General features: G+C 43.1%; 1 protein-coding gene across 3 annotated transcripts in view; it reads right to left on the bottom strand.

Moving 5' to 3' along the window:
• Positions 1-1,088: 1,088 nt before the first annotated feature.
• Positions 1,089-25,898, bottom strand: part of ASB2 (ankyrin repeat and SOCS box containing 2) — a 31,159-nt gene continuing 6,349 nt past the window's right edge. For 2 of the 3 annotated variants that reach the window (XM_041407681.1, XM_041407763.1), the window contains 8 exons: positions 24,288-24,392; positions 19,774-19,940; positions 18,975-19,130; positions 16,752-16,997; positions 14,331-14,502; positions 9,059-9,620; positions 5,384-5,537; positions 1,089-4,641 (listed from right to left, as the gene is read on the bottom strand). In XM_041407681.1, coding sequence (XP_041263615.1) covers positions 4,505-4,641; positions 5,384-5,537; positions 9,059-9,620; positions 14,331-14,502; positions 16,752-16,997; positions 18,975-19,130; positions 19,774-19,940; positions 24,288-24,392 — 1,699 coding nt within the window. In that variant the 3' untranslated portion in view covers positions 1,089-4,504. The remainder of the gene's footprint in view (positions 4,642-5,383; positions 5,538-9,058; positions 9,621-14,330; positions 14,503-16,751; positions 16,998-18,974; positions 19,131-19,773; positions 19,941-24,287; positions 24,393-25,898) is intronic. The other variant, XM_041407847.1, reaches the window with a different exon arrangement.

Here is a 25,898-nt window from a genome sequence, read left to right on the forward strand (position 1 = left end):
AAACATAGGAACATACTTAGATGCTTTTCCCTTTTTCGGAAAAAATCCATGAGGAAACTCCATCCCTCTCCAAAAGGAGTGTAACAAAAGCCAGAGCCATTGAAGTTAAAGGTAGGAGAACAATAGCTTTTCATTTACAGTCCTGTGGGTAAGGAATTTTGTTACATGGAAATGGGGGGATTTTCTCACATCAACAGCTCTGTGTCTCTGCTGTAATCCAGATGCAGCCAGATGCTGAACTCTGTTTCAGTACTATCAATACAGAGCAGCCTCCTTGGTATTGGTCTGGATTTCCATCTGGGCGGCCAGACTAGGTCACAGAATGAACTACTGGTATTGCAGTAGTTGTTGTGCTTAAGTGTTCCTCCTTGAGTTCATTAGGGAAATTTCTAAGTGCTGTGGATCACACTAGAATAAGGTGTAAAAATTAATTAATTTACTTCTGTAAAAATTAAATCCACTTGGCAAAGTGGATTATACATAGCCTTTGTATAAATTTTATTTCTGAAGAAATCCAGAGGAAGAAGAGAGTTAAAACCAAGTTTCTATCTTGTGAATATTAAATTCATAGCTTTCTTTTTATACTTCTTTTAAACTCCTTTTTATTTGAATGTATATTGCTGCACATTTTCCATGTAGTAGAATAGTGTTTTAAAGTTATGATGAAGGATTGAAACAGACCATTCTAAATGACCTTTGACTCAAATATTTATGCTCCTACACTCAGATTTAAACTAATGTTAATTTTTCAAAATCCTTTGTGACATGGAAAGTCCCCCCCCAACCCAAGGCAGGCAGTGGCCCTTACTGGGGCTTTGAACTGGAGCAGCAGTGAAGTAAAACACAAATGAACAGAAGACAATTGTTAAGTATATTCAAAATCCCTGAATGGGGATGTGTGAGACTTTCCAAAAGGTTTGCAAATAATGGCAACTCTGTCTCCTCTCTAGCAATACTTACTGTTCTCTCATCCCTGAGATGAACAATGGAATTATTAATTATTCACGCTTGGATTGATTCAGAATTTTTCTGGATATTTTTGTGTTTGGCTGGTCGATGGTTGATGTTGCTATTCAGGACAGCTGATAGTCCTTAAGAATCTACTTCTTTATTCATATGTTGTTTGAAAGATGGAAACATAACATTCGAGAGCTGCTATTTACTAGAACAGTGCAGATTTCAACTTTTAAAAACACAGTAGCTTTTATAAATAATGGGAAGGGAGAGGTAAATGAAAAAAACTTTCATACAAAATGAAATAAAAAAATCAAAAAAGTGCACAAGAACATCAAGTGAATTGCACATGTTGCAGTAAAAAAAAGTACAGTAACCTGGTCATGAAATATTCCTAGAACATTTCACATAAAGTCATCATCTCTGAAGGAGTCTAACTATCACACTCAGTGAAACAAGCCACTTTATCTTGCACTAGAATTACTGATCTGTTTACAAAGCCTGGCTTGCCTGGGTTTTGGAGTATTTTTCTTTTCACAGTAACTTGTAAATAGATGCATTAAAGGCACATTGAATTTGTGCAGATTCAGTATTGTGCACAAAATAGTATGTCAGTGACTGGAGTGGAGAGGTAGTGGGCTCCATTTCAGTGCAAGTAAATGTAAACTGAGTGTGTGAAGGTTTGCTTTAAAGATCAAGCAGGAAGGACTTAATAACATTGTAATTACCAGACTCCCCCCTCTAACAGATAGACTCTTCTCACCTCAGTTTCTGTGCACAGCATGCACTTATCCTTCCCACAGCTGTGTTAGGTTCCCATCAGACCAGTGCTCTCTGGCTCAGTGACTCCTGCTGAGGACAGATCACTGACAGCAACCAGGACATGGGTCTCCCAAAAGAAATGAAGGTCTCTTGGTTGAAAGAAGAAACGGGATTTCCATATTTATCCCATTCAAGCCCAGTTTCAGCTTCTCCAAGAACATTAAAATAAATTGCTACTTGCTAGACTTTTGTGGACACAAAAATGCTGGCTCAGGGGAAATTCCCAGGTTGGGACACCTATGAAATCTCACTTCTGGAGTTATACATGTACTTGGTGATTGTGAACCCTTCTACCTGCCAGGGTCTCCAGGGCTGTCACTGCGCACCAAACTCTGAAGTGGTCTCCACCAAGCTCTGTCTGTATCCATCACCCTCTACAACTCTGCTTTGTTACACTTAACCTGATTTAAAGGACTTCTGATTTATATCAATGTAAGACCCAGACCTTTGTTGCACAGCCCCACAAAGTGAGAGATGCGTGAGCTCCACAGTGATTTCCTGTCTCTACAGGTACTGCTTACCAGTACAGGGCCTTCACTGGCAGAACTGATACAGCGATTTCTTGTTCCTTTTCTCTCCACCCAATGTTTTTCTAACCTAAACCCTGTTCACCCTGCAGGAGACAAGGGAGTAGATCTTAAACTGGCAATAAAGGCAGTTACTGGATGAAATTTCACCAGTGGAGGAATCTCGCTGGACTTTCCAAAGCTTTAAAAGAGCAGTGTTCAATGTGAATTGAAACTCCGTTGGTTTTTCTATTTTTGCATTTTTAAAAGGGACAGCAGTGGACAGAGTAAGCAATCCTGTAATCAATGCTCTTTCTGCTCACATCCTGTCCCACAAGCGATGAAGACATTTCACACAAAATCATCACAGTCTGTGTGCCCAGACAGATTGTATTACTTGTATTTGTGCAACACACTTTAGTCCTGTGTTAAGGTATAAAACTCCACACAATAAAACTCAGTGCAATGTATTTTCCCTACTTAGATTTCTATCATATTCTGTGGATGGTATGCAGACCAACAAACAAAACCAGATCTGTAAGGTGTCTGGTGGGGACTCCAAGCAGGCCATGGTGCACAGCTCCTCTGTCACCTAAGGTAAGGAGTGTGCTTCTAGCATAAGATCTTCAAAGATGTAGTTCCAAATTTAGTTTCTTTCATTCTTTCTTAGGTGCCTAGTGAGGAATAAAGCACTCATCAAAGCAGTTCACCAAGTCACACCTGTCAAGTGATCTGTAGTCTCCGCCAATAACTGTTCATGGGCTCCTTGGCCTCCCCAGCTGTGAGGGAATGTGACTTGTTAAAAACTTCAATAAAAGAATTTCACGGACAATTATAGTGGTTCAGCAGATCGATGGTGACTTGTTAAGCTGCCGTAAATCAGTTGTGGATCTGAGCTGTAAATAGGTGACCTAATTTTCAAAGAAGCTGAGATAATAACTTTCATCAGTGTCAAAGGAAACTAAAAGATACTTCAAACTTCCAAAGTCAGAAAATTCAGGGCTAAATTCTGAGATTTTTTATTCTGCCTCAGTCATATCTGATACTGTATATGATTCCCCTGGTTTAAGTGGAACACCTGGTGCAATCAACTTGCCATTGCTTAGGCAACTGAATAGGAATTTGGAAGCCTAATTCTAGGTATTCATTTCCATAAATTTTGCAATTTGAATTCCATAATTTTGAAATAATTTCACTTACTTTCAGTCATGGTATTGTTACAGCCACAGAGGTCCAAGGAGATTGGAGAGGCTGGCTTTTATAGAGACAAGATCTTCTGGGGAAGGAAGAGAATAAGTTGGTTCAGCTGTGTTGCGTCTCTCCTTCATACCACTCTCTGTTCCTGCTCCTCTAGGGCTTTATTCTGATCTGACACCAGCTTCAGGAAAGCATAAACCTACTGTTTACAGTGCAGCTGCTTCTAATTTACACCAAAAAACCCCCAAAGAGCTAAGGGTTGCTTTCAAATCCCTAGTCTAGGAAATTCTCTCAAGCAAAATTTCACTTACTTCCTATTGCAAATATAATACAGAATGAACTGTATTCACTATGTGCAAATATAATTCTTCCATCCTCCTTAAATAAACCTTTCCTTGACTTTTAAAAGATTCACCGTTTCTGGATTTTAGTCTATTAAAGAGTTCTGAGATTTGAAGGTTCATAAATCAAGTACTTAATAAGAAAGGTACAAAAAAAAAGACGTAAAGGTGTTAGCAAGGTGGTGTCAAAATATCAGAGAATTAGCAACCAACACACTTAGCAGAAATCCAAACAATAGAATAGAAACTACAGTAAAAATCTCAGTCAGTGAAGGTAATGTGATTGTTTTCCCAAGCACGTTGATTCTTGACAAGTTCTGAATTGTGACCACGGCAAGGATGCTAAGCTCCACCACAGCTTCAGGACACTTTTGAGTTCCTCACTGATACTTGCTTCAGCACTACTCATTTGTCAGTATTGGCTTTCATTTCTTCTTCTTTGCAGACTAAGGTCAGAGGTGAATTGTATGTGTTTTCTCTTGAAAAACCTAACAGCACTCTCCTATGTTAGCTGTCTCCTCCGTTTTCCTCTCACTCATGCTTCAAAAGCAAATTTCTCTTGGATTAGTCATGGGAGGGTGCTTGACCAAGCCAGCAGCAATTCCTCCCCGGTGTGCACCTGTGCCACGGTGGTGGTGTTGGATGCCCCGCTGGGAAGTTGCCGCATACCCGGTGTGCTTGGGGTCACTGTGAGTAATCGTGCTGTAAATAGCGGATCAGTCTGTCTGGGAGGGGCAGCGTGTCGAGGAGTTTAATGCGGTTCCTTCCAACCAGGCTCCGTACCTTGATGCGGCAAAGATGGGACAGAGGTCGTGGAGGTTCTGAAAGACAGGTGAGTCAGAAACGTGAGCAGAACAGGTTTTAACTCGAGGGACTTGAGCTCAGCTTGGGCAGGATGGTGTCAGGAGGAAAATGGGAGAAGGAAGAATGAAAAAAGGGGTTTTTTTTCTGTAATGAAGGGATAATATGTCTGGTGGCAGAAAATGTATTCTGAGGCATGACATGGGGAAAGATGTGGGCCTAGAGGATGGGGTGCTGTACCCATCTCAGCCATAGCAATGGGCTTTCTAGCAGGATTTAAACAAGCCACTTGAAAGTGTTCAGCCTTCCCACTGAAAATAAATGCAATAGGTACCAAATTTAGCTTGGTGCCAGAAAACTGATTCTGATGATATCTATGAAAGACTTTTTCCTGAAGGAAAGGATATTAAGAGAGTGGAATATTAATAAAGGCTTTAAAGGCCACTGTTGCCTGCTAGGCTGCTGTGGTGATGGCTGTGCTGCCCATCTGTTCTGATCTGACTGAACCCCAGCTACACTCAAACGGCCCTTTCTGCACTGCTGTGCTCATTCCCAGTGGGTCAGATCCATGGCTGGTGTGCATTTCACACCACAGGGTCAGTGACACCCCAGAAATTTCTGACACTCATACCTGGTCAGTCACAGCGGGAAATCCTTTCAAGGATTTCAAGTTTATGGGATGAATACTAAGAGGAGATGGTGATTGAGGTTTTGAATCCAACAGTGGGACTATTTGTGCTGGATTCTCCTGGGAGACCATACCTGCTTTTTCTTTAATGACAGCCCAGTCCTCATAGCTGTCAATATGCTCCTTGAGCCGGGAACAGAGCTGCACATTACCCACATAATCCAGAAGAACATCGATGATCGGCCCAGCCCAGCGACTTATCTCTGGAGTAGACACCATTTCACAAAACTTCAAGGAAAAACAGATGGACCACCATCAGTGGGACATAAATGCACTTATGGAAACAGTAACTGCAGTATTCCTGATAGCTCTGATGGTACCCCCCTTCTACCAGCTGTGAGGGCAATCACCAGTTTCCCTTCAGAAAACTTCAACTAAAGCCTGTTGTTTTCCAGCTGAGGGTAGAAGCCCCTCTTTGCATTCACAGGATGACACGAATCCCTGGCAAAGTTCTAGCTCTGGAGCATGGAATAATGCTGAATTGTTAACAAGTCCTAAGATCCTACTTCCACAGAAATGCAAGGGCAGAAGAACTTTGCCGCAAGCTAGTCAGGGGCTGCTGGAAGGTCCATGCAGTCTAGGGCCCTGTGACATAGCCTGCTGGCTTCTTTCCCCTCTTGGTGGGGCTCTGGGGGGCAAAATGGAATCTCAGGGAAAGAGGGAGATTCAGAAGAATGCAGCACCTCCTGTTTCTTGTGAACCTTCTAGTATCTGCAGCTTTGGGAGGCCAAACATCTGGCCATTTTACTCATGTGAGAACTATCCTGTGCCTAATAGAGGCATGTATTCCTGACTAAGTCCTGGATCATGCAAATTTTCTATTGTTTCCAGTATAGCTGCAGAGTACCAAAATTCATTGTATGGAGGCCTTCTTACAGAGATGATAAAGAACAGACTTAAGAACCTGACTTTAAGCAGTCTTATTTTAAAAAATCTGCCCACTTTAATCTAAATATGTATGTTACACCAGTCAGTTTCATCTGTCTCTCTTCGGGTTTTGTGTACGATGAAGATATCTGTGGACATAATCTGCATGCAAGCAGTCAGGAAGTTTAACATGAATTCAATCATGCTGTGTGGATAAGAACTCAGGCACTTGGCTGAACCCTATTGAATGATGATGGCTAAAGCACCATCCATCAACTTAGTCACTCATACTGTCTGCAAACATCTTCTAAGCCCACACCAAACAGGAAAGAAAATGCACCAGTTTAAAGCTTTCTCAGTTTTAATTCCTTTAACTAGATCAAATTTGATTATTCCTGCAGGAGTCCTAACTCAAAATCATTAAACTCTTGTGTGGATACTCTTATTCAGAAGTAAAACTTTATTAGTTCACCTAGTAAAATAGAGCTGTGGAAAATAAGGTTATTTTGTTCAAGGTGAGAGCATTCACAGAGGTGTTTATTATTCTGACTAATTTTTCACCAAACATCACCGTGTCATGTTTCCCAGGACAACTAGAGACAGTAATGCCAGAAGGATGGCAGGGGACAGCCCACAGTTTCCTACCTGGGCTGCTTATAGGGAGCGCAGTTTTGTATGTCTGGCTGTCACTGCAGTGTTTGTGTCACTGCCATGCAGTTACCCGTGTGAGACACAGACCAGGCACCTGACCAACACCTCCTTGCAGTGGCTGCTTTAGGAGAGTTGAGATTAAAACACATGTACAGCCGTAAAACACTGGATCTTGCTCTCTTGTCTCCACGAGAGACCCTGCCTGCCTTTTTCTCTCTTCCCTGTTCACAAGCTAGGCTTGCAGAAACATCTTCTGGAATAAACACCTTTCAAAACACATTGCAGGGAAATAAGCGTAGCAAAATAAAGAAAAACAATGCAAAACTGCAACACCAGGCAGTGGGATTGAGTCGGGGACAAGGCGGCGCTGGGGCTGCGCTCTCGGCAGAAGCCCGAATGCCCTCTCGCGGCAGAGCGCTCCTGCTGCCCGTGCCTTCACTTTCTCCAGGACACATTAACTTAGTAGCATCAGTTATGATTTATATTTGTGCACTTTCCAAATCCAGTTACTGTACTTCATGGCCTTTATAAAAAGACTAATAATTAAGATTTACTATCCTTACCTTATCTTACAGGAGAAAATAGAAGAACATTCTTTGTATAGAAGAGGGTGTAGTTTCATAAGATCCTCCATATTTCAGAATATAAATCATATCATAACTACATATCATGAAGCTACCACAGAAGCCTCACTTTTATTAGCCAAAATCCTACCAGTAAAAGCAAATTAAAAAATCTACTAGAGGGAAGGGATTACTTTTTTTCCTATCTCTGCCTCATATGATGTGACCTTTGAGGCAATAACTCTTTGTGAGTGACCCAATATTTTCTTAGGCAATAGTTTCAGGTGAGATCCAGAAGGAACTGGTTTTGAGTGGCTAGGATACCATAGAGGGCTACAGACAAATCCTGTCTACTTGTCTTGGAATTCCATCTCTCTGTTCACTCAGTGTGCTACCATATTACAGATCAAGAACTAGAGATGATGTATTTTATAAATTTTTCTTTGACAAAAAATATGGTATACTGGAGGAATTTTGTTGTGACAAAAGACTCTTGAGGGTAAATCCCTGTTTAGGATTAGACATTATTGTGATGCACTCCTAAAATTCTCTCTATGAGATTTTCTTTTTGGTTGTTTCCTCCACCCCCCCCCGCCCCCCGCCAGATATGTTACCTGAGAGTAAAGTCTTTTGGAAGACAGACTGATAAAAAGGTCAATATTTTCTAGGATCACTTAATGTTTTCCTTTATTCTTTCCACCACAAAAGAACATATATTGGTAACCATGCCTTTGGGGCTCTGCTGAATCCCTCAAAGCTGCACTTAAACTAGATAGAAGCTGATTTCTTCCCCAATTTTTTGCGAAGTAGAAAAACTGCCATGTTGAGGTTTCATTTTTGTATAGCATGTTGAAGGACAGCAAATTTTGAGTGGAGCATTAGGTTTTGAGATACATTGGAAAGAGAGGAGATACGGAAATCAGAAAAAAAAGTATAATCTGAGGTTCTGCAAAGTTCTTTAAGGGATTGAGAGTCCCATTCCAGCCCAACGGAAGCTAAGCCCAGCTGCATTTTAGAAAGGACTGCAAAGATACATGTATAAAATATAGATATCTAAAGCCTCTAAGTGGCTTTGAAAATATGAAATCATGGACATAATCTCCTAATCTCTTGTGAAATCTTCAAATATAACTCTGTCACACAGCTAATGTAATAATTTATGCTCTCTCTCCATGACTGCTTTTCCAGTAGACTCAGAAATTGCAGTTGTTCACATTCACTGGTTTATCCTCACAGAGTGAAGCAGTTGACTGTTTTCATGTAAGCAATAGCTAACATTTGGTATCAGACAAAACAAATCCTACAGGGCAGATTAAAAAAAAGAAAGTTTCTACCTCCCATATGCTATCATCCATATGTTTGTCAAGAAAATATTCCACACTCCTGGCACCTCAGGTCCAGAGGAAAATAGCATTGTAGAACTGTCGGTAAGACTGTCGAGATGGCCACAATTCACTGTAAATTCAAGCTATGGCCACAATAGCTGTTGCCTACCTTCCTGCAGTCATTGGACACAAACTTGGAATGTTTGCTGTCTCATATTGAGCCTTTTTTTCTTCAAATAAAGTAGGGATCTTGGCACTGTCTCTCACAAAAAAGTTGGAAGAAAAAATACACTAATGTTGTCAAAACCCACTGGTAGGAGATGTCCTTAGAAGTCCTGCTTACCTGTACTACAGCTGGCTCCCTGGTCACCTGAGGATCATTAAGTCTCTCCCGCCTGTAATTTAGTGCAGGGTGTGGGCCATTTCCGTACTGACACTCAAAACAGGAACCTGCGTCACAGCCCAGATCCAGGAGGTACTTCAGCACGGAAAGGTACTTCATTGAAAACATGATGGTGGCTGGAAATGTGGTGGGATGACTTGATATATAGGCATCAATGTTTGCCCCATGGTCGAGAAGCAGTTTCATGGTCTTCAGGCAGCCATGGCGGATGGAGATGAGTAATGGGTTAATGAGGTCAACATTGGGGTTGGCTCCGGCTTGCAGCAACAGCTCTGTGGCGTAGATATTGTTGTTAAAAACAGCAAAATAGAGTGGGGTGGTGCGTCTGTCCTCATAAAGGCAGGACCGTTCATCAGAGAGGGCAGTGTTGACCTCGTAGCCAGCATCTATCAGCTCTTCCAGGATATCGTCATTGTTGCGTTCGGCCGCCAGGTGCAGGGGGCTGATGCCACTGCGCTTGACACGGGTGCGGCTGGTCACAGGGATCAGCATGGACACAATCCTGCCAGGAGGAGACTCAGTGAGCAGCAGTGAGCTCTAGGGGATCTACAGCCCTGCAGTGAGCTCTATTCATAGCAATATGGTTGTACCCGTAAGGCAGAGCCTGTTAACTCAGGCAGAGGAACAACTCATAGAAACCAGACTGCAAACCTCAAACCTGTCAGCAACTCCCTGTGCACCAGTCTTGCCAAAAATATGAGTTGTTTGACCTTCCCCTTTCACGAAAAAACACATTTTTTTGAGATTATCACTCAGTTTCTGTGAGGTAATGGCAGCTACAGGGACAGTTATAATGCAAGAGATGAAATGCTGGCACTCACCCACCCTGTTGTAACTTCTCTTAGGTTCCACGGCCCAAAAGGCAGGTAACCAGCCAGGAACTACTACCAGATATTCTGCACCTTCATCATCATGCTGTGGGTAGGGCTGAAGGAAAAGGTACACAACCTCCAGCCTGAGGTGCCAGCAGAGGGAATGTATCTCCCCTTCTCAGGTTTTCCTTTCCTGCTTAGCAGAGAAGGGTACCAACACAAAGTGCTGGCAGGTCTTGTGGGTCACAGCCACAGTATCAGGCCTGACACCAGACAGGAGGTGAAACCCCATGTCTAGAGAACTGAGCTAGGATAAACTACACATTTGGTTCCCAGGCCTTCCCTATTAGATTTTACAATTCAGTTATTACCCTGCACTGATCCTTATCCTGTAGGCCTTCATGGTGCAGCTTTTGGCTGTGGCAAGTTCATGGGGCTATCAATGCCCATCCCAGATCACAGGGAGCCAAAAAGACAATTAGTAAAATGGAGAAAAAGAAGTAAAAATATTTTCCAGGCTGGTTTCCATGTTTCAGCTAAGGGAGAAAAAGTGTGCAGCCAAGTCCTAAACCCCAGTAATGAGGGATTGCTATTGGAAAGTGTGATGTGGCCTTAAACACAACAACATAAATCAAGCTTCTCTAATATTAATATGAATTTCAAATATATGATGTACAGGAGCCCTGCAGTCACAAACCCATGATCATGTTTATGTCTGCACAGGTGTCAGTGGAGCTGAATGACCAACCCTATGGGTTAAACCTTCATTTCCTGCTCATAAAGTTGGGTGACATAGCCAAGGTCCTAGGTTGATTCTGTAGCTATAGACAAGTCACCTCAAAGAAACTTAGTTTTAGAAACACCCTAGGGATCATCCAACCTGAGTCTGCCTGCTGTGTCAGGAGTTGCCCACACTCCCTTTGTAATATCTGTGTAGAGGGGGTATCTTAAACAGGAACTTGTGTGAGCTGGGAAGCCAAGCACACCTCCTCCTCCTCCTTCCCTCCCATGCAGAATACTCCACCTAGCAGTCAGCAGCTCTGGTGACACACAAACACGCAAAGCTCACTTTCCTACCATGTAGTGTGTCTCCTTTAAAATGCTGCATATCTTCAGCTTGACTGCAATAGCTGGTCCCAACACTGGGCCCTCAAACATATATTTACATAATGAGCTAAGCCAGTAAAACCTTTGTCTGTGATGATCTTGTGATCCTGTGAAACACTGAGCCCCCAACACTCCTAGGAGCTGAAATAAGGGTCGAAGATGTAATTTTACAGGATTATGTTCCTATTTACGTGATGGACTGTTGATGTCTCCAAGTTACTTCTACATCTCATTTTTAAACAAAAAAGCTTTTAAAATTATGTAAATATCTTGGGACATTAAGCACTTATTTATTTTCTCCAAGCAGTCACACTAATTTTCCAGCACTGTGACACTTGCCAGGGAGCAGGAGGTTTGGGTGCTGGTGAGCTGGCAACTTCCCACCCTCAGCAAATGTTCTGTAAGAGCCTAATAACAAAAAGGGCACAGAGCAGTGTGAGGACACTAAGCCAAGTACCAGCATTACTCATCCCATGATCAAATGTTTTGAAGATTTAAGGGTCTGTTTTGTTCTTTCCCTCCAGCATATGTGCTTCAGCCAGCTCTCCACATCTGAGTTAAAGAGGCACTGGATTATTTCTGTCTGCAAGGGGAACCTGAACCTCGCTGCATGGGTGCCATGCTGAGGCTCTGCATCCAAACGCTGCAGTGTCCTAAAGCTCAGTACAGTCCCTGTACCCCACATTTATTTTGGTGTGACAAGCAGGAAGCATCAAGTTGCTACCAGTTTAATTGTGTAGCTTGAACCTGTGTCTCTTTCTCACCCTCCAGAGTGGGTCAGTTCAGTAATATGGTGCCTCTGGAGCATTTCCTGGTTCTCTAGAAGGAAAATGCAACTCAAGTGAAGGCAGCCACGGCCAGACAAGTCAGACCACGTCCCACGTCTGTCGCAGGGATGAGCTTCATGTACAGTTTTTAAATACTGCCAAGATTTCCCTAATGCCTGACACCTGCTTCTGTGTTTTCTATTTATTAGAGATTATATATGGAGGATGAGGCAGAGCATCCTTAGTGTGAGCATGCCAAGAGTTTACTGACTTGTATTTACTTAATAAATCTGCCCATGCTTCATGAAATCTTCCCTTTTCAACTCCTCAGTTCTAAGGGGGAAAGAGTTAAATGACTGCTTGCAGCTTATGAGATGACCCTTATGAATTTCAGGTCAGTATTGACAAGGTGTCATTTAAAATAAACAAACACCAAGCAACAAGAGTTGACAGTTGAGCCCTGGGACCACATTCTTGGCTTTTTGATGGTAGGGAGCCTTCGTGCTCTGGCAAAAAGTTGAAGTGTGGAATTCCTGCAGAATTACGTACTAAATCTGCAGGAATACAGAGGTCACCATGAAGGGTGTTATTTTACTGAATACCAGAGGAATTAAGAATGATCAGCCAAACAGGCTAAAGTTTTGTCATTTAGATAAATATTTATAAGAGGATATATTTTTCTTTTGTCTTTCTTTTCTACTTAGTTTGCAGCAGTTATGCACAATATTTGTTCTCAGTCTTTTACAAGTGAAGGAATGCAGGGTTTGAACTAAATTCTAGGCTCATTTATGCTGCTGGTTGTTGGGAATAATAGATATGAGCCCTGAATCAGGCCCTTCCTTTCATAACCCAGGGGTGAACTCCTCAGGTTGTGGAATTTCCATGCAAATTTCTTTTCAGGTCAGAGTGTGAGACCACTGAGGGGAGGGAAAGAGAGCTGGCCCATCCTCTGTATATTTCAGATCAGCTTACTGTACTTTCAGATAAACTTTTTAGAAAGTGAACAACTGAAGCTGAGTTCTGTCTCTCACACATGGAAATGCCTTTATAACTCAAACCTTGGAGAGAATTTTGAATCATGCATGTGTTAGTCAGTGCAGTGTGTTCATGTACATGGTGTAAATGTATAAACCTGTACATAAGTTGACACTGAGCTGCCCTCTAGAATACACAGTTTGCACAAGGAACCAGGCCTACTCCAACTAATATTAAAATCCTCAGGTCTATCAAAGTGGTTTGAGAAGCTTAATTTGCATTGCAAAACAAATCTAAATTCTAGAAATTTCTAAATGAAAAATATTTTGGGAAGGTGTAGTGATGTTAAAAGCTTTTATTCCTCAGATACTGTGAAATATGTAGGAATCCACTGGAGGAGCTCCCTGCAAAGACAGCTGTCCTGTCCAGAAACAGGCACTGCAGTTGGACAGACACTCTCATTTGCCTCTTGTAGAAATATTTTGGTAGAAACTGTGATAATTGGAAGAGTTCTCTACAGTTACCAAAGGGATCTGTTACAGCAATAAAAATTAGCTGTGGGTCACTTATTCTTCCAGCAGTGAGGGATTAAAAGCAGGAACTAAAACTTGCTCTAGGTTCAGAAGTAAATGCTATGGAGTTCAGGCTCAGAAGCATGCTGCAATGTCCCAGGTTACTACTTACATGACACTGCAACATCCCATCCCCAGACAGCATCTTCTATGTCATAGAATATAGTTTGTCACTTTCCTAGAAAAATCTCTGTTTCAGAGGACTGGAAATTCTACCTGATTTTTGCTTATTTTTTCCACTAATTACTTGCCTCCCTGTTTAAAAAATATGCTGAACTCTGTCCCAAACACATTTAATTTCAGAAAGAAAGCAGTGGATCTTTTTAGGAATTTATCTGTTAATAAGAGTTATTTGATCACTCACTAATAAAATATGTTTTCCAGACCATAAGAAATTCTTGTCCTTCTTTTCTGAAGCCTTTACAATTTCCTGAAAGGTTTCTGAAAGGAAGGATATCAGAACTGGATAACATATTCTAGTGACAATCTCACTAATGCCCTAGAGATTCACTTAACCACTTCCTGCTGTCAGCAACTGAATTATTGCTATTAAAACCTGAACACACCAGAGATGAATCCAGCATCTTCTGCTTGTGCACAAGAATCACAATGTAGGAAAATTATTGCAAACCATGCTGCAAATGCTATTAAGGACTAACACTCCCCATCAATACTTTTTCTATTATATTTTAAGAATATTTTGAGGACTTCAGTTTAATCCACTTCCAAGATACCTGATGTCATTTAGCTGTAATAGATGATGTCTTGGTAGGAAAGGAATCTTTCACCCCACATTCCTGCTCACACCATCCCATCCCAACCTCCAAACTGTCCAGCCTGAGCTCTGCCAGCAGAAAGCCCACTTGTCAGCTGGTGTCTGCATTGCTCAGAACTGGTTCTGGGACATTACATTCTCCTTTTTGTAAGGACTTTGGATTCTTGTCTAAAAGATGAAACCATGAAACTACCTAAAACTTACTCGCAAATCCCTTTTTTGGCTGCTATGTGAAGAGGTAACAGGCCATCCTTATTGGCTTTGTTAGCATCTGCTCCTTGGGACAAAAGAAACTCCACAATGGGCACATGTCCATTTTTACAGGCTTCATAAAGAGCAGAGGCATTATCACTGGCTTGTGTATTTATGTCAGCACCTAGGAAGGAAGAAAACCTTTTAGCACCAAAAGGTTAAAATGAGATGGGAGGAACATACTTTGAGTGAACACTTATATTTCCATTACCCTGGAGCTATGAAATGTGCTGGATGGGGATGTGAACATGGTCATATCACAGGTGGCACAGTCATATCAGTTATACACCTTTATATCATAGATTTACATTGGTTTGTAATATGAGGGGAATTTTATGAGGGACAGTTTATCATGGGTGGCATTATTAGGTCTCAATCATGAATCCATGCTTTATTCAGCTCAAAAGTAAAAAAAAAATTGAAATGGGCTGTTCTTTATATGGCATGGCCTTTCCTTCAAACACAGCAATTCCATTAATATTTATGTGTTTACACTATGTATATATACTTTTCCTGAGCAGGAGTTTGAACTAGATTATCTCAATAGGTGCTCTCCAAAATTCTATGGATATCTATTTATGCTGTATATTTATTTATATTTATCGATTATACTCTATATTGTCACACTGTAAGTATTACACAGATTTATAGTATTTATACGTCTTTTTAATTTTAGTATGTATCCAAGCTAAAAGAATACGCTATGAAATGACATCTGCATGGTGCTGATCAACTAGTTCTAAGGTTTTATTTGGGACTGCCTTAATCAATGAACATTACATTTCAAAATAGCACCTGAGGCCATATCTCTTCACCTCCTGAGGGCTGGAGTTAGCCTTCAAATGGTAAGTTTTCTACAAAAAAGAGAAATATTACCAATGAACTGCTAGACTATTTGGTAATTTCTTGAGCTCTAATGTATACTTTGCTTAATAAATAACATGAAAGTATAAACCAAGACAATACTGTTTTGCCGTAAACAATATGGAATCTAGCTTTTTCTGCTGTAGATATTTAAGGCCCTTAAGCCTGGATTTTGGCTGTCATATACTGTACCATGGTATTCTCAGGAAGGCTGCTCTGTGTGTATCCTAAATGAGAATGACAGTTCACTGGAGTTTTGCTTCTAAACTCCAATAAAGAACCTGATCAGTCTTCTGTTTGATCGTGAAAACTCCCTGCCAATGAGAACATTTCCCTGGGCTCTCACCCTAAGCTGAAACATCTGTGTTGTGTTTGGCCCTTTGAAGATGTTGTAGCTGGAAACATCAGCAGAATTACTGTGACAAAACATAACACAGGACTACGTTCCTAATGAGAAAGAAACCCTTTTTATGATGAAAATTGCTCATCATAAACAATGAATGATATCATTCCTGGGATGCTCAGAAGAGCTTTTTAGGGCTTGAAACAATTGGACAGTTTTATTGGATTTTTCTTGTGTATTTTCCTCAAAATTGAACTTTAAGGAAATCTTAATATCTATCTAATTTGAAACACAAATCACATTCTGGCTTAGTTTCTTAAGTCATAGGCATCATGATGAACTAACTGGTCATACAAAACTCTATGACAAGACTAGCTGGGCAGCAGAATACATTTTTCGTTTCCCAAATCTCATACCTTTCTTAATAATACTAATTTTTTCAAAACGTTTTCTTATCTACATTACTGGTAAACTCTTGTTTTGCAAGTGCAGGACCCAAGTCTTACCTGCATTGAAGACATTAGTCCACTGTGAAAATAAAATATGCTTCAGAATAGTATGAAGTGCATTGTGCTTATTGTAAAGCTGTTTTACATGACTGGAGCAGTAAAAGATAGGTTTTGTGTCAATTAGATTAAAATTCACTCTGTTTATGTGTTTGAACATTTACACATAGGGAGAGTGAGTCTGCTTCTATTTGATATAAACCCATAAACTCTACAGCAGTACTTTATCTATTTTCAGATGATAAATTATGAGGACAGTTAACCTTGCCCATCACTGCACATATTTGTAGCAGAAGGGGTTGGCTGAAGTTCAACTTCTGCCATCTATTACCACCTGCAGCTGCCTTTTATGACTGACTGGATTTTGAGCTACATGTGTGCAGCAGCATGGGTTTAGAAAGTTGTTAGGAAATGCAGCCAGACAGCACCACATGACTTCTCAAAGCAGGTGACCATGAATGAATGCTGAAGAAGCACATGTGTCTAAACCATGCTCTGTGAAAGACCATACCCAGTTCCACCTTCAGGAGCAACAGGGTCTTAGTGCCTCTGCAGGCTAGGCTTGGCCTCCAGGGACAGAAAAACTGAGCCAGGGAGAATTACTGGGAAACTCTGAATTATTAAGAATTAAATGAATTGATGCATGTAAGCTGTACTCACCACATCTTGCAAGGTATCTCAAAGCTTCCAGCTGCCCACTCTCAGCTGCCACAAATAAAGAAGTGATCCCGTAGGCATTTGCTGACTCAATCTTGGCACCCCCTTTCACAAGGATATCCATGATCTCCAGGTCATTTCGGGAGACAGCCTCATGGAGAGCGGTCCATCCTCGATTGCAGCGATGGTTGGTGTCTGCATTGTACTGCACCAGGAGCCTTGCAGCCTCTGCATTCTTGCGCTCACAAGCTGTTTTAGAAAAAAGGGAAGACACTAGGACAGGATTTTGAAAATATTCTGGGTGTTGTTTTTCTGTTTCAAGCAGCCCAAGGCAATATCATACGAGTAGGTCATAGTAAGACCAAAGATCCATTTAGGTCTACGTGAGAGCAAAGGCTGCTGCCAAGTGACATTGTCTGAGGCTCAGAAAGGATGTGACAGTGAAGCCAGTCTTCAACTGGACCTGGCTAAGTGTCCTGTGCAGGGCTTGTGTCAAGTCTGGTACTGGGGGAATCCAGCCCAGCACCTTTGTACCAACAGGAAACCACAGGGACACAGTGAGGTGATAAGGAGCAGGAAGTAATTTATGAAGAACAAATATGTTGCAGAAATTATGTGACCTGAACACTTTCTTTCCAAATTCTGTGCAAAATGACTCTTTATCTTACTGCTGTAGACTGCAGATAAAGCTTCACGTAGACAAGAAAATATAGAAAGCTCAAACCAGCAGCTGTGTGAGTCAGTAGCACTTTCTCAATTTATAGTTCAATTTATAGTTCATGACCATCCTGAGATAAATATCGTTTCTTAATAACTAATAGCATTTTGTTGATTTTTATTCTACCAATTTGCCCATAGTTTTTTGAATCCCAAATCTTGGGGCCTCCCTTGCATGTTAATGGTAGGACTCCAACATAAAGGTACATAGGATGGTAGCTACTTTGAAAAAACCCAATTGGCATCTGTTGTAAAATGTACAGAAGAGAAGCACATTTCATAGCAATTAGTTTTTCCCTTGAAATAATAGTGTCTTGTTCTCACAGAGGTCCCATGTTTTAGTTCTGATTCTTCACTTGCAATAGCTCCATGGTGTTCTCCCCCATAAACAGTTGTCACTCATATACTGAAAGCAACTATGTAATTAGACATTTCTGTAATTATCTATACATAGCTCAGCAGAGTTTAATTTGCTTACATATAATTTAATTTGCTTACATATGTTATGATGACTATTTTGTTATGACGTTCTTTTTTAACTCTTTTTTGTTGTTGTTGGAGGATAGTATAGAAGATACTGCATCAAAGCTAGCCCATTCTTAGTAACAGTTCTCTGGCTAAAGGGTGTTTTCATATCATTGTTGTTGTGATTATTATTACTATGAGCACTACTACTACTACAACCATTACTGAGTCTTTAAGGCACAGCTGAACAGCCTTTCCCATGTCAACTAAAAGTCAGAATTTTAAAACAAAAGCATTTTAAAAGCAGCTCTAATGCTAGGCATCCAAAGTTGGAGGCAAGATTACAAGTTTTAATGTGTAATATATGTTTTTAATGTTTTAGAGTGCTAAAAACTGTCATGGCAGGAGCAAAGGAGGTTGGACATGAAGGTGTGAGAGGTCTCCTCTGAGTGTGATATCATGGATATATTGCTAGTCTGCTAAAAGAAGAAAGTGTTCTCTCCAACCAGCAGCAAATAATATGTCTGTGTTAAATACTTTATCTACCTTGCTGAACTGTTTATAATTTTATGACTCTCCTATAGCACACAGCCTGGCCTGACCCCCACAGTATATGAATCACTGGCATGTCTACAGTTACTGTGTGAGGAACCCTCCCCACGTTGTACATCTCTTGCACATCTAACAGCTATTTAGGCCCTACTGTTCAGCAGAGCATACATAGTCCTTCACTGGCCAGCTTTCTGTAAGTTTGGGACATTGTGCAGACAGCCTGTGCTTTGGGCCCCACTGAGAGTGCCCCTCACCCTCAGCACCCCATCACAGCCTGCAGCCTGCAGGACAGCTGCTGTTCCTGTCTACACAGACAGGATGGGATAAAAGGCCATGGCATGGCAGGTCAGGCACAGGAGATAGAGGACTACCACAGGGAAGTAGAAAACCAGAGCTCATCACTGACTTTCAGCACCTCATCACAGGAGATCCTGCAGTTCTGCCTTGGTGGTGCCAGCAGAGCTCGGCATCCCTGGAAGAGCAGCTCCTCACCTTTGTAGAGCGGCGTTTCTCTGGCCTTGTTGGAGATGTCGGGCTCAGCCCCAGCCTGCAGCAGGGTGAGCAGGCAGTCCAGGTTGCCCCGGCTGGTGGCCAGGTAGAGAGCTGTCTCCTCATTGAGGGTGCGCTGGTCGATGGTGCCTGGGTATGCTGTGGAGGAATGGTGAGCCCAGAGTCATTGTGGCATGGAGTGCACAAGTATCTGCAGCACCACCACCCTTCTAAATCCTTGAGGGTTTCAGTTTTTATCATTTATTCATTTCCACAAGCAGTGTAAGTTAGGAATACACTATAATGTTACTATAACTCAGGTGAAACCTGTCTTCAGTTTAAATTAAAATGTTCAGCTTTGGCCACTAGTGATGCAGAAAGTTGTTGAGCAACTTCTTCACCTGAAGTTTGAAAACAAACTACAGTAATTAACCTCAGGCACCAGCAAAGAGATGCTGGGTTGGATCTCCCCCCAGGGGAATGTAAGGTTATTCCTGTCAGCCTGGAGCAGCCAAGCAGCTCACAACAGGTGACAGCTCAGCTTCAAGGCCTGAGCATCAGAAATCCAGGCCTTGGCAGAATATATCCCATATCACTTTCTCCCAAATATCCTAACTTTTAGAGGCTTCAGTCTGGAAACCTACTTTCCAAGAGAAGATTAAATTAGTATACAGGCAGGGAGGTTGGAAAGAAGCTTCATATACAGTCCCAGGTGAGGATTGAAATACTGCTAATTTGGCCTTTTAGTTTATTCATGTTCTTCTTTTCCCTTTTGTAATTACTTAGTTTTAACTTCACTGACCTTTTTGCAACAGGCTCAGGCAGCCCACTTGGCCATAGTATGCAGCTTCATGGAGGGGTATCCAGCCATCCTTATTAGGTACAGAAAGGTTTTTTCCTGATTTCATCATGTTGCTTACTGCTTTTTCATCTCCATCCCTGATTGCTGCCACTACAGGGTCAATTTCTCTTTAAAACAAGATTAAAACTTGGTTATTGCTTCCTTCATTACTGAGAAGCTTTCTGCAGCAACATCACTGTTTTATTTGCCCAAAAGAGTGAACCCCTGCAGCCTATATAACACGTGTTCATACAGTGAGACACCATAGGGGCTGTAAAGGTAAAATTTATCTTCTCTAATTTTGTTACTGACAGCAGATGAGAAGAATCACTGTCTGGAGGTACTGATCACTCCCTTCAGATTGCAAGGGAACTAGGTAGGTGTAACAAATGTCTGAGACAAACACTTATATTTTAGGTGTTGGGAGTTGAGGAAGACTGTCCCTGACATTGCTCTGTACACTGTGGAGTGCCCATGACTGTGATAATTTTATCACCACGCTGTCCCACCACACTGTGGCACGGTGCTTCCAAATGAGATCTTTTAAATCAGATCACCATCGAAGAGAATTACCCCTGCTCATCCTTGAAGAAATTTTTAGATTTGATTTGCAGGTGGCTTTAACAGAAATTATCAATAAGTCTTACTCTTGTATTTTTAATGTACTTCTTATTTCCTCACACAGTCCTGTTTTCAGAATTTAGCCAGTCCACTTATGAAGTAGGGAGACCTCTGGTTAGAGCATGTGAACATTGGGGTGTTGGTCTTGGCTCTCCTTTCTCCATCCAGGGAGGATTGAAAAAATTCCACCTACCCAGATCCCTCTGCCAAGCATGCATTCCGCACACTCCAGGCAGCAACCCATTTCTCTGAGCTCTCTGAGTGTTTGCAGAGCAGGGCTGACCTGGGCACACCAATCCTACTGCAGAGCAAGTGACAGCTCCTGTGAGTCGCCCCACACAGCAGGAGTCCCAACACTGCCTGACAGCCCTTTTCCCCAGGTCAGCAGGACCTGAGCAGGACCTGCCACCCTCCTTCCACCCCTTCTGAGGCTGCTGCTAGCATGGCAGAGGCAGGGAGCTGGGAGCTCGTACCCTGCAGCCAAAGCAGGCAGGACCCTTGCCCGTGGTGGGCAGCAGCTCTGTGCATGCTGGTGGGCTGTGCCTTCCAGTGTTGGCATCTGCTTGGGCTCCAGCTGAGCTGTGCTGGGACAAGGCACCCGCAGCTTTGTTATTGTGAGGCACTAAATGACTAAGATTCAGCACGAAGGAAGGAAGCACTTTACCAGTTCTAATGGGGACTTGCAAAAAATGAACGTGGGCTATAGTTTCAGAGACAGAAAACAAGAAGTTGCAGAAAGCACTGGAGCATTTGTGGTTTGAACTAGCTCTACAGAGAAAATCTTGCAGTCCTGAAGACAGAGAGATGTGGGAGAGAGGTGCATGTCTCAGTCTATTGGCATTGCCAGGGCAGGAATGCAGCATGTGGTGGAGGTCACACAGGCTAGTGATGATGGGAACAACCAGAAACTGCAGAGACTGTAGGAAAGTCTAAAATACCACAAAAGAATGAGATCAGAGACAGAAAAATATGGGCAGGTGAGCACAGGATTCCTCACAAAGCAGCATACTAGTGCAACCTCTGCACCTCGTGGGAGTTACAGGACCAGCACTGAACTCCATTGCCTTGTAGGGCTGGCCAGACCACAGGCTGGAACTCACACAGGGCTCACTAATTTCAGTTTGCCCAAAGGCACACAATCTATGCTACAAACACTGATATTAGCATTGAAAGAAGTCACCAAGCTGGTTTTTGGAGGAAAAATTCAGGGCCAGGAGTGCAACGGGTGTTCTCAACAGAGAATGGGAAAAGACACCATTTCCCAGGTGAAATAGTACTTGGTGCCACTTGCTCCTTCTCTATAGCTGGAAGCAGTGATTTCAAGACAGTAGGGTCACAAAAATAGCAACACTGGAATGAGGAGAGATATGGGACACAAGGCCAGGCATTTTGCCTGAGAAGATAACAGCTAGGACAGGCAGCTGCTGTCCTGGCCACAGCCCTCCTGGGAGGAATGGACTGACCTTCTGATATCTGCTGGCCGGGTGTCCCAGGGACACGGCTGGATCTCCATACTGCTCACAGCACCCTGGGGACTAAACCTAAGATTCCTAATTGTGTACATATAATGGATTTTATACAGGTGTTTGAGCATTTTGTTGACAGCAACTAGTGGCATTTTTGGCTGGGAGAGGAGGCGGAGGTGGGGGATCTTCATCTTTCAACACCTCTGGCACAAGGCTGCTGAGACCATCTGTTGTTCTGTACAAAAGCTCAAGTTACGCATGTAGGGCTGTGACCTCACGATTTGGGCACATGATATAATTACTGGTGCTTAATGAATTACTGCATGCCAGGTGGGCCATGACAGGGGTCTGTGCATGGGCTGGCTCACAGCAAATGCAAGGTAAATCACATTATCTGAGACCTCAGGGAAAGCAGGAGGGCACCTTGGATCTGTGCTGGAGTTAAAAATGTGTGAAGAATCAGTTACTGTTCTGCTTAAGCCCTCAGATGTTGAATGAGGCAAACTTCTGTTGGGTTCCTTGACCTTAAATGATTCTGAGTAAGATGAGGGGGTTTGCTGGACCAGGCTGCAGATGCTTTAGCCAAGAAAATTCCAGATCAGAACAGAAGGTTTAATGAATCTCCATGTGAAATCCTTGTTTTCTGCCTGACTTATAGTTGGCTGTTGCAAAAACCCACCACATTCTGCTGCCTGGATTTCATCAGCTATAGAAAATACAAGCATTAAAACTATGGAGGAGGTCTGAAGATACGAGAAAATCTTAACCTTATAGGCAACTCAAAAGAGTTACTGCATTTCAAAGACCAGTGGGCAAGATAATAAATACCCCTTGCAGATGAGATGTACGGTGAGGTCAATTCTGAGTGTTCAAAAAGAGGTTCAGTGGAGCATGGAAAGGTTAAAGAAGCTCCTTTTCCTGGCAGCCTGGAGAGATGCAGGCAGGATGAAGGAACACCACTTCCACAGGTGAAGCCAAACATCATCACTGCCTAGATCTGAGACTAAGGCTATAAAAATGCCAGTCATGCCATCATGCTCTCCTAGGACTTCCCAGCTATATTTTTGCTCTACCTGGCAGCAGAGGAGGGCTGGTTTATCAGCCTTCTTGTACACTGAACTCTATGCAGCTACCTGGTGGAGAAGAATAGCCTGCTCTCAAGGATTCTACTGCATAAAAAAGGCATGCAAGGAGTGCAGAGCACCTAGTGAGAGGATGTGATTTCAGTGTGGCCAAGGGAAGCTGGCAGGTGACAGGGATAAGGCAGGCTTTGTGTTGTAGCAGAAAGAGGTTTTCACAAGGTCAGGGAGTGCAATGCCAGCTGAGGGCCAGGAACAGAGCCTGAATCAGCCAGGATGCAGGGGAAGGTAGGGGAGATTGTAGAGCTGAGTGAGAGGTGAAAGGAAGAAAGAGTGGTGGAAAGGTAGTCCCTGCATCCAGGGAGGGACTTGGAAGATGGATTTAAAAAAATTTGTATTGGGTAGATAGAAAAGGTGGGGAGTTTCTTTTCTGCAGGACACAGGGAAGTGCTGCCTGTAACACATTACTCTTGTCATCTGATAGCTAAGGGCAGGTATCTATTCTGCACTGCAGAGAGCTGTAATAAACCTGTCATGGTCCACACATTTCCACTACACACAGGCACTGGGACAGAGCTCAGGCCACTGTCTGCTTTTCTCATCCATGACTGTGTTCAACTAAGCTTATTTGCAGCTTCTGCCAACAGCAAAACAAGGCCAGGAGGATCAGTCATTCAAGACAGTTTCCTCCTTGGACAAATAAGCCCTCCTCTGTGTGACTGGACAGCGCAGGTATGGCTGGGAACAGCTATGGCATCTTGGGAGCATTTATAAAACACTTATTTGAAGGACTGGACTTTCTCGCCTTGTTTATATACTGTGATACATTTCCCCTCTACTTTTCCCCATTGCTGAGCCCTGAACTTAATACCAGTGCAGTTACTATCAGCACCTGCCTGCCTCATCTATCCTGTTGATAAGTGAGCCAGCCTTTGTAAATTAACCACAGTGCAGTCATCCCTTCCCTGTTGTCCTTGTCACCTCAGAACTTGTGACAGACCCAGAGTCCCCAGGACATGAGCACTGGGGGGATGGAGAGAGAAGAAGAGGGAGAAGAGAACAAGGGATATTTGAGGTGGGTCACTTGCAAGAGCACAGGCATGGCCTGGGGCAGCGGGGAGGTTGGAAGGAAGAGCAGGAGTGCAGCGAGGGTGAGGTGCAGGTGTCAGCGAGACCTCCTCCAGATGAACACCACATTTCCCCCCACCAGGCACCATCACCACCCAGAAGACATGTCTCAGGGAGAGAGTGGGTAGCAAGGCTTGTTTTGGCAGCAGGGAAAGCAGGAGAGGGAGAGGGAGACACTTACACGGGCTGGGATGTGCCGCAGTGGCTGCTGTCGTACCTTCGCCTGACCCCCCAGGCTGCCCCCGAGCTGGATGGCTGAGCACGGCCTGTCTGCTGGGCCGCCAGTCTGGAGTGGCGATGACATGAATGAAATAAGGAGAAATACTCCGAGTAGGAGAAACAGGTCATGCTGAGGCAGAAGCAGAGACACACATCCACAGAGACAGAGCGAGCCTGCCGATCAGGGCTTTGAATAAAAGCAGATGGCCACGGCTTGCTCTGCGCTGGATTCAGCTGCTCACTCGGCTCGAGTTTATTTTTGGCCCTCTGAGGAAGCGTCAGGGGATTCAAATGACCATATAAGACAACAGTGTGGTTAACCCTACCACCACCACACAGGAAGCAGGCACAAAGCGAGGTGAGGTGACATTCATCACCTCCAAAGTGCCATGCAGACAAGTCAGAGGTGGGGACAGAGGAGGACCCAGAGCCACTGGATGTCATCTCCGTTTCCATCTCTGCTCTCCCAGGTGGCAGAAGAGTTCAGCAATGCTACAGTTTTGGTGCTTCAAGCTCCAAAGGTTTTCCCTCTAGTGAGAGGTCGGACACTGCTGGGCTGAGACGGGACAGACAATGCACAGAGCTGCTAATGCTGCTTTTTGCCAAAAGAGCAGGTATCAAAGGACCTTCAACAAGGACAGGACCAAATGGCCAGGGAAGCTCTTATTCTGCCCTGCATCAGGTCTCTACAGGGGAGCTGGCTGTACAGGTGCACAGTAACCACAGGGAGAAACCACAGCCTTTGGTGGCAGCAGGGCTGCTGGCCACTCAACATCCTGATTTCACAGCTATGCACATGCTTGCTGCTCATCAAATTGTCCCCAGCTTCCCAGCCTTGGAAACCAAGCAACCACAGGTAGTAATGAGCAAGGCATCAGAGGTGGTGGGGTTACGAAAAGGGAGGAGGAACAGAACTTCAGTAACTCTCAGTTTATTAAGAAAGGGAAAACTAAAGTAACCTAAAATATTAAAAGGATATTTTTTTCTTGCTTTGGAGGTGCCTTTGGAATCTATTCCCATCCCCCTTGAGAAATCTGCCTTTTATAAAATGAAAGGGCAACAATGTCTGGGTGTGAAACTGTCAGCAGGTCTCTGTGACCACAGCTCAGCATTGCAGGGGAGGGGGATGCTGCCACAATTTGGTGTCTGGAGTTGCTCTTGGTTAAGAGTGGTTGAAGTCAGACTGATCTGAAATAATCACATCCTTTAAAAACTGAAGTATTTAACAGGTAGTCAGGTCTCACTGTTTTATATACCTGGTTTTTGTGCCTCTTTTATGTTTTCTCATAACAAATGCCTTGCTCCCTCTCTGACAAAACCTAAGCTTGGCATACAGCGGGGGAAAAGAGCAGGTGGCCTTGGGAGGGCTTCTATTCTTCAGGACAGCTTGTGGCTGTGCCCCATTTTAATTTGTTCCTTAAAACAGACAACATCAAGCAAATCCTCCTCTCGCTGCGAGCACGTAGATTGTTGACCTCATTGGATTTATAGCAGGCTCCGGCTTTGACACTAATGACAGACTCTCAGAGGAGCCGCCTGGCAGCGCTAATTAGAGAGCGCTAATTAGAGAGCA

Source organism: Onychostruthus taczanowskii, unplaced genomic scaffold, assembly GCF_017590055.1.
Source record: "Onychostruthus taczanowskii isolate IOZ18803 unplaced genomic scaffold, ASM1759005v1 scaffold1, whole genome shotgun sequence".
Taxonomy (NCBI): Eukaryota; Metazoa; Chordata; class Aves; order Passeriformes; family Passeridae; genus Onychostruthus; species Onychostruthus taczanowskii.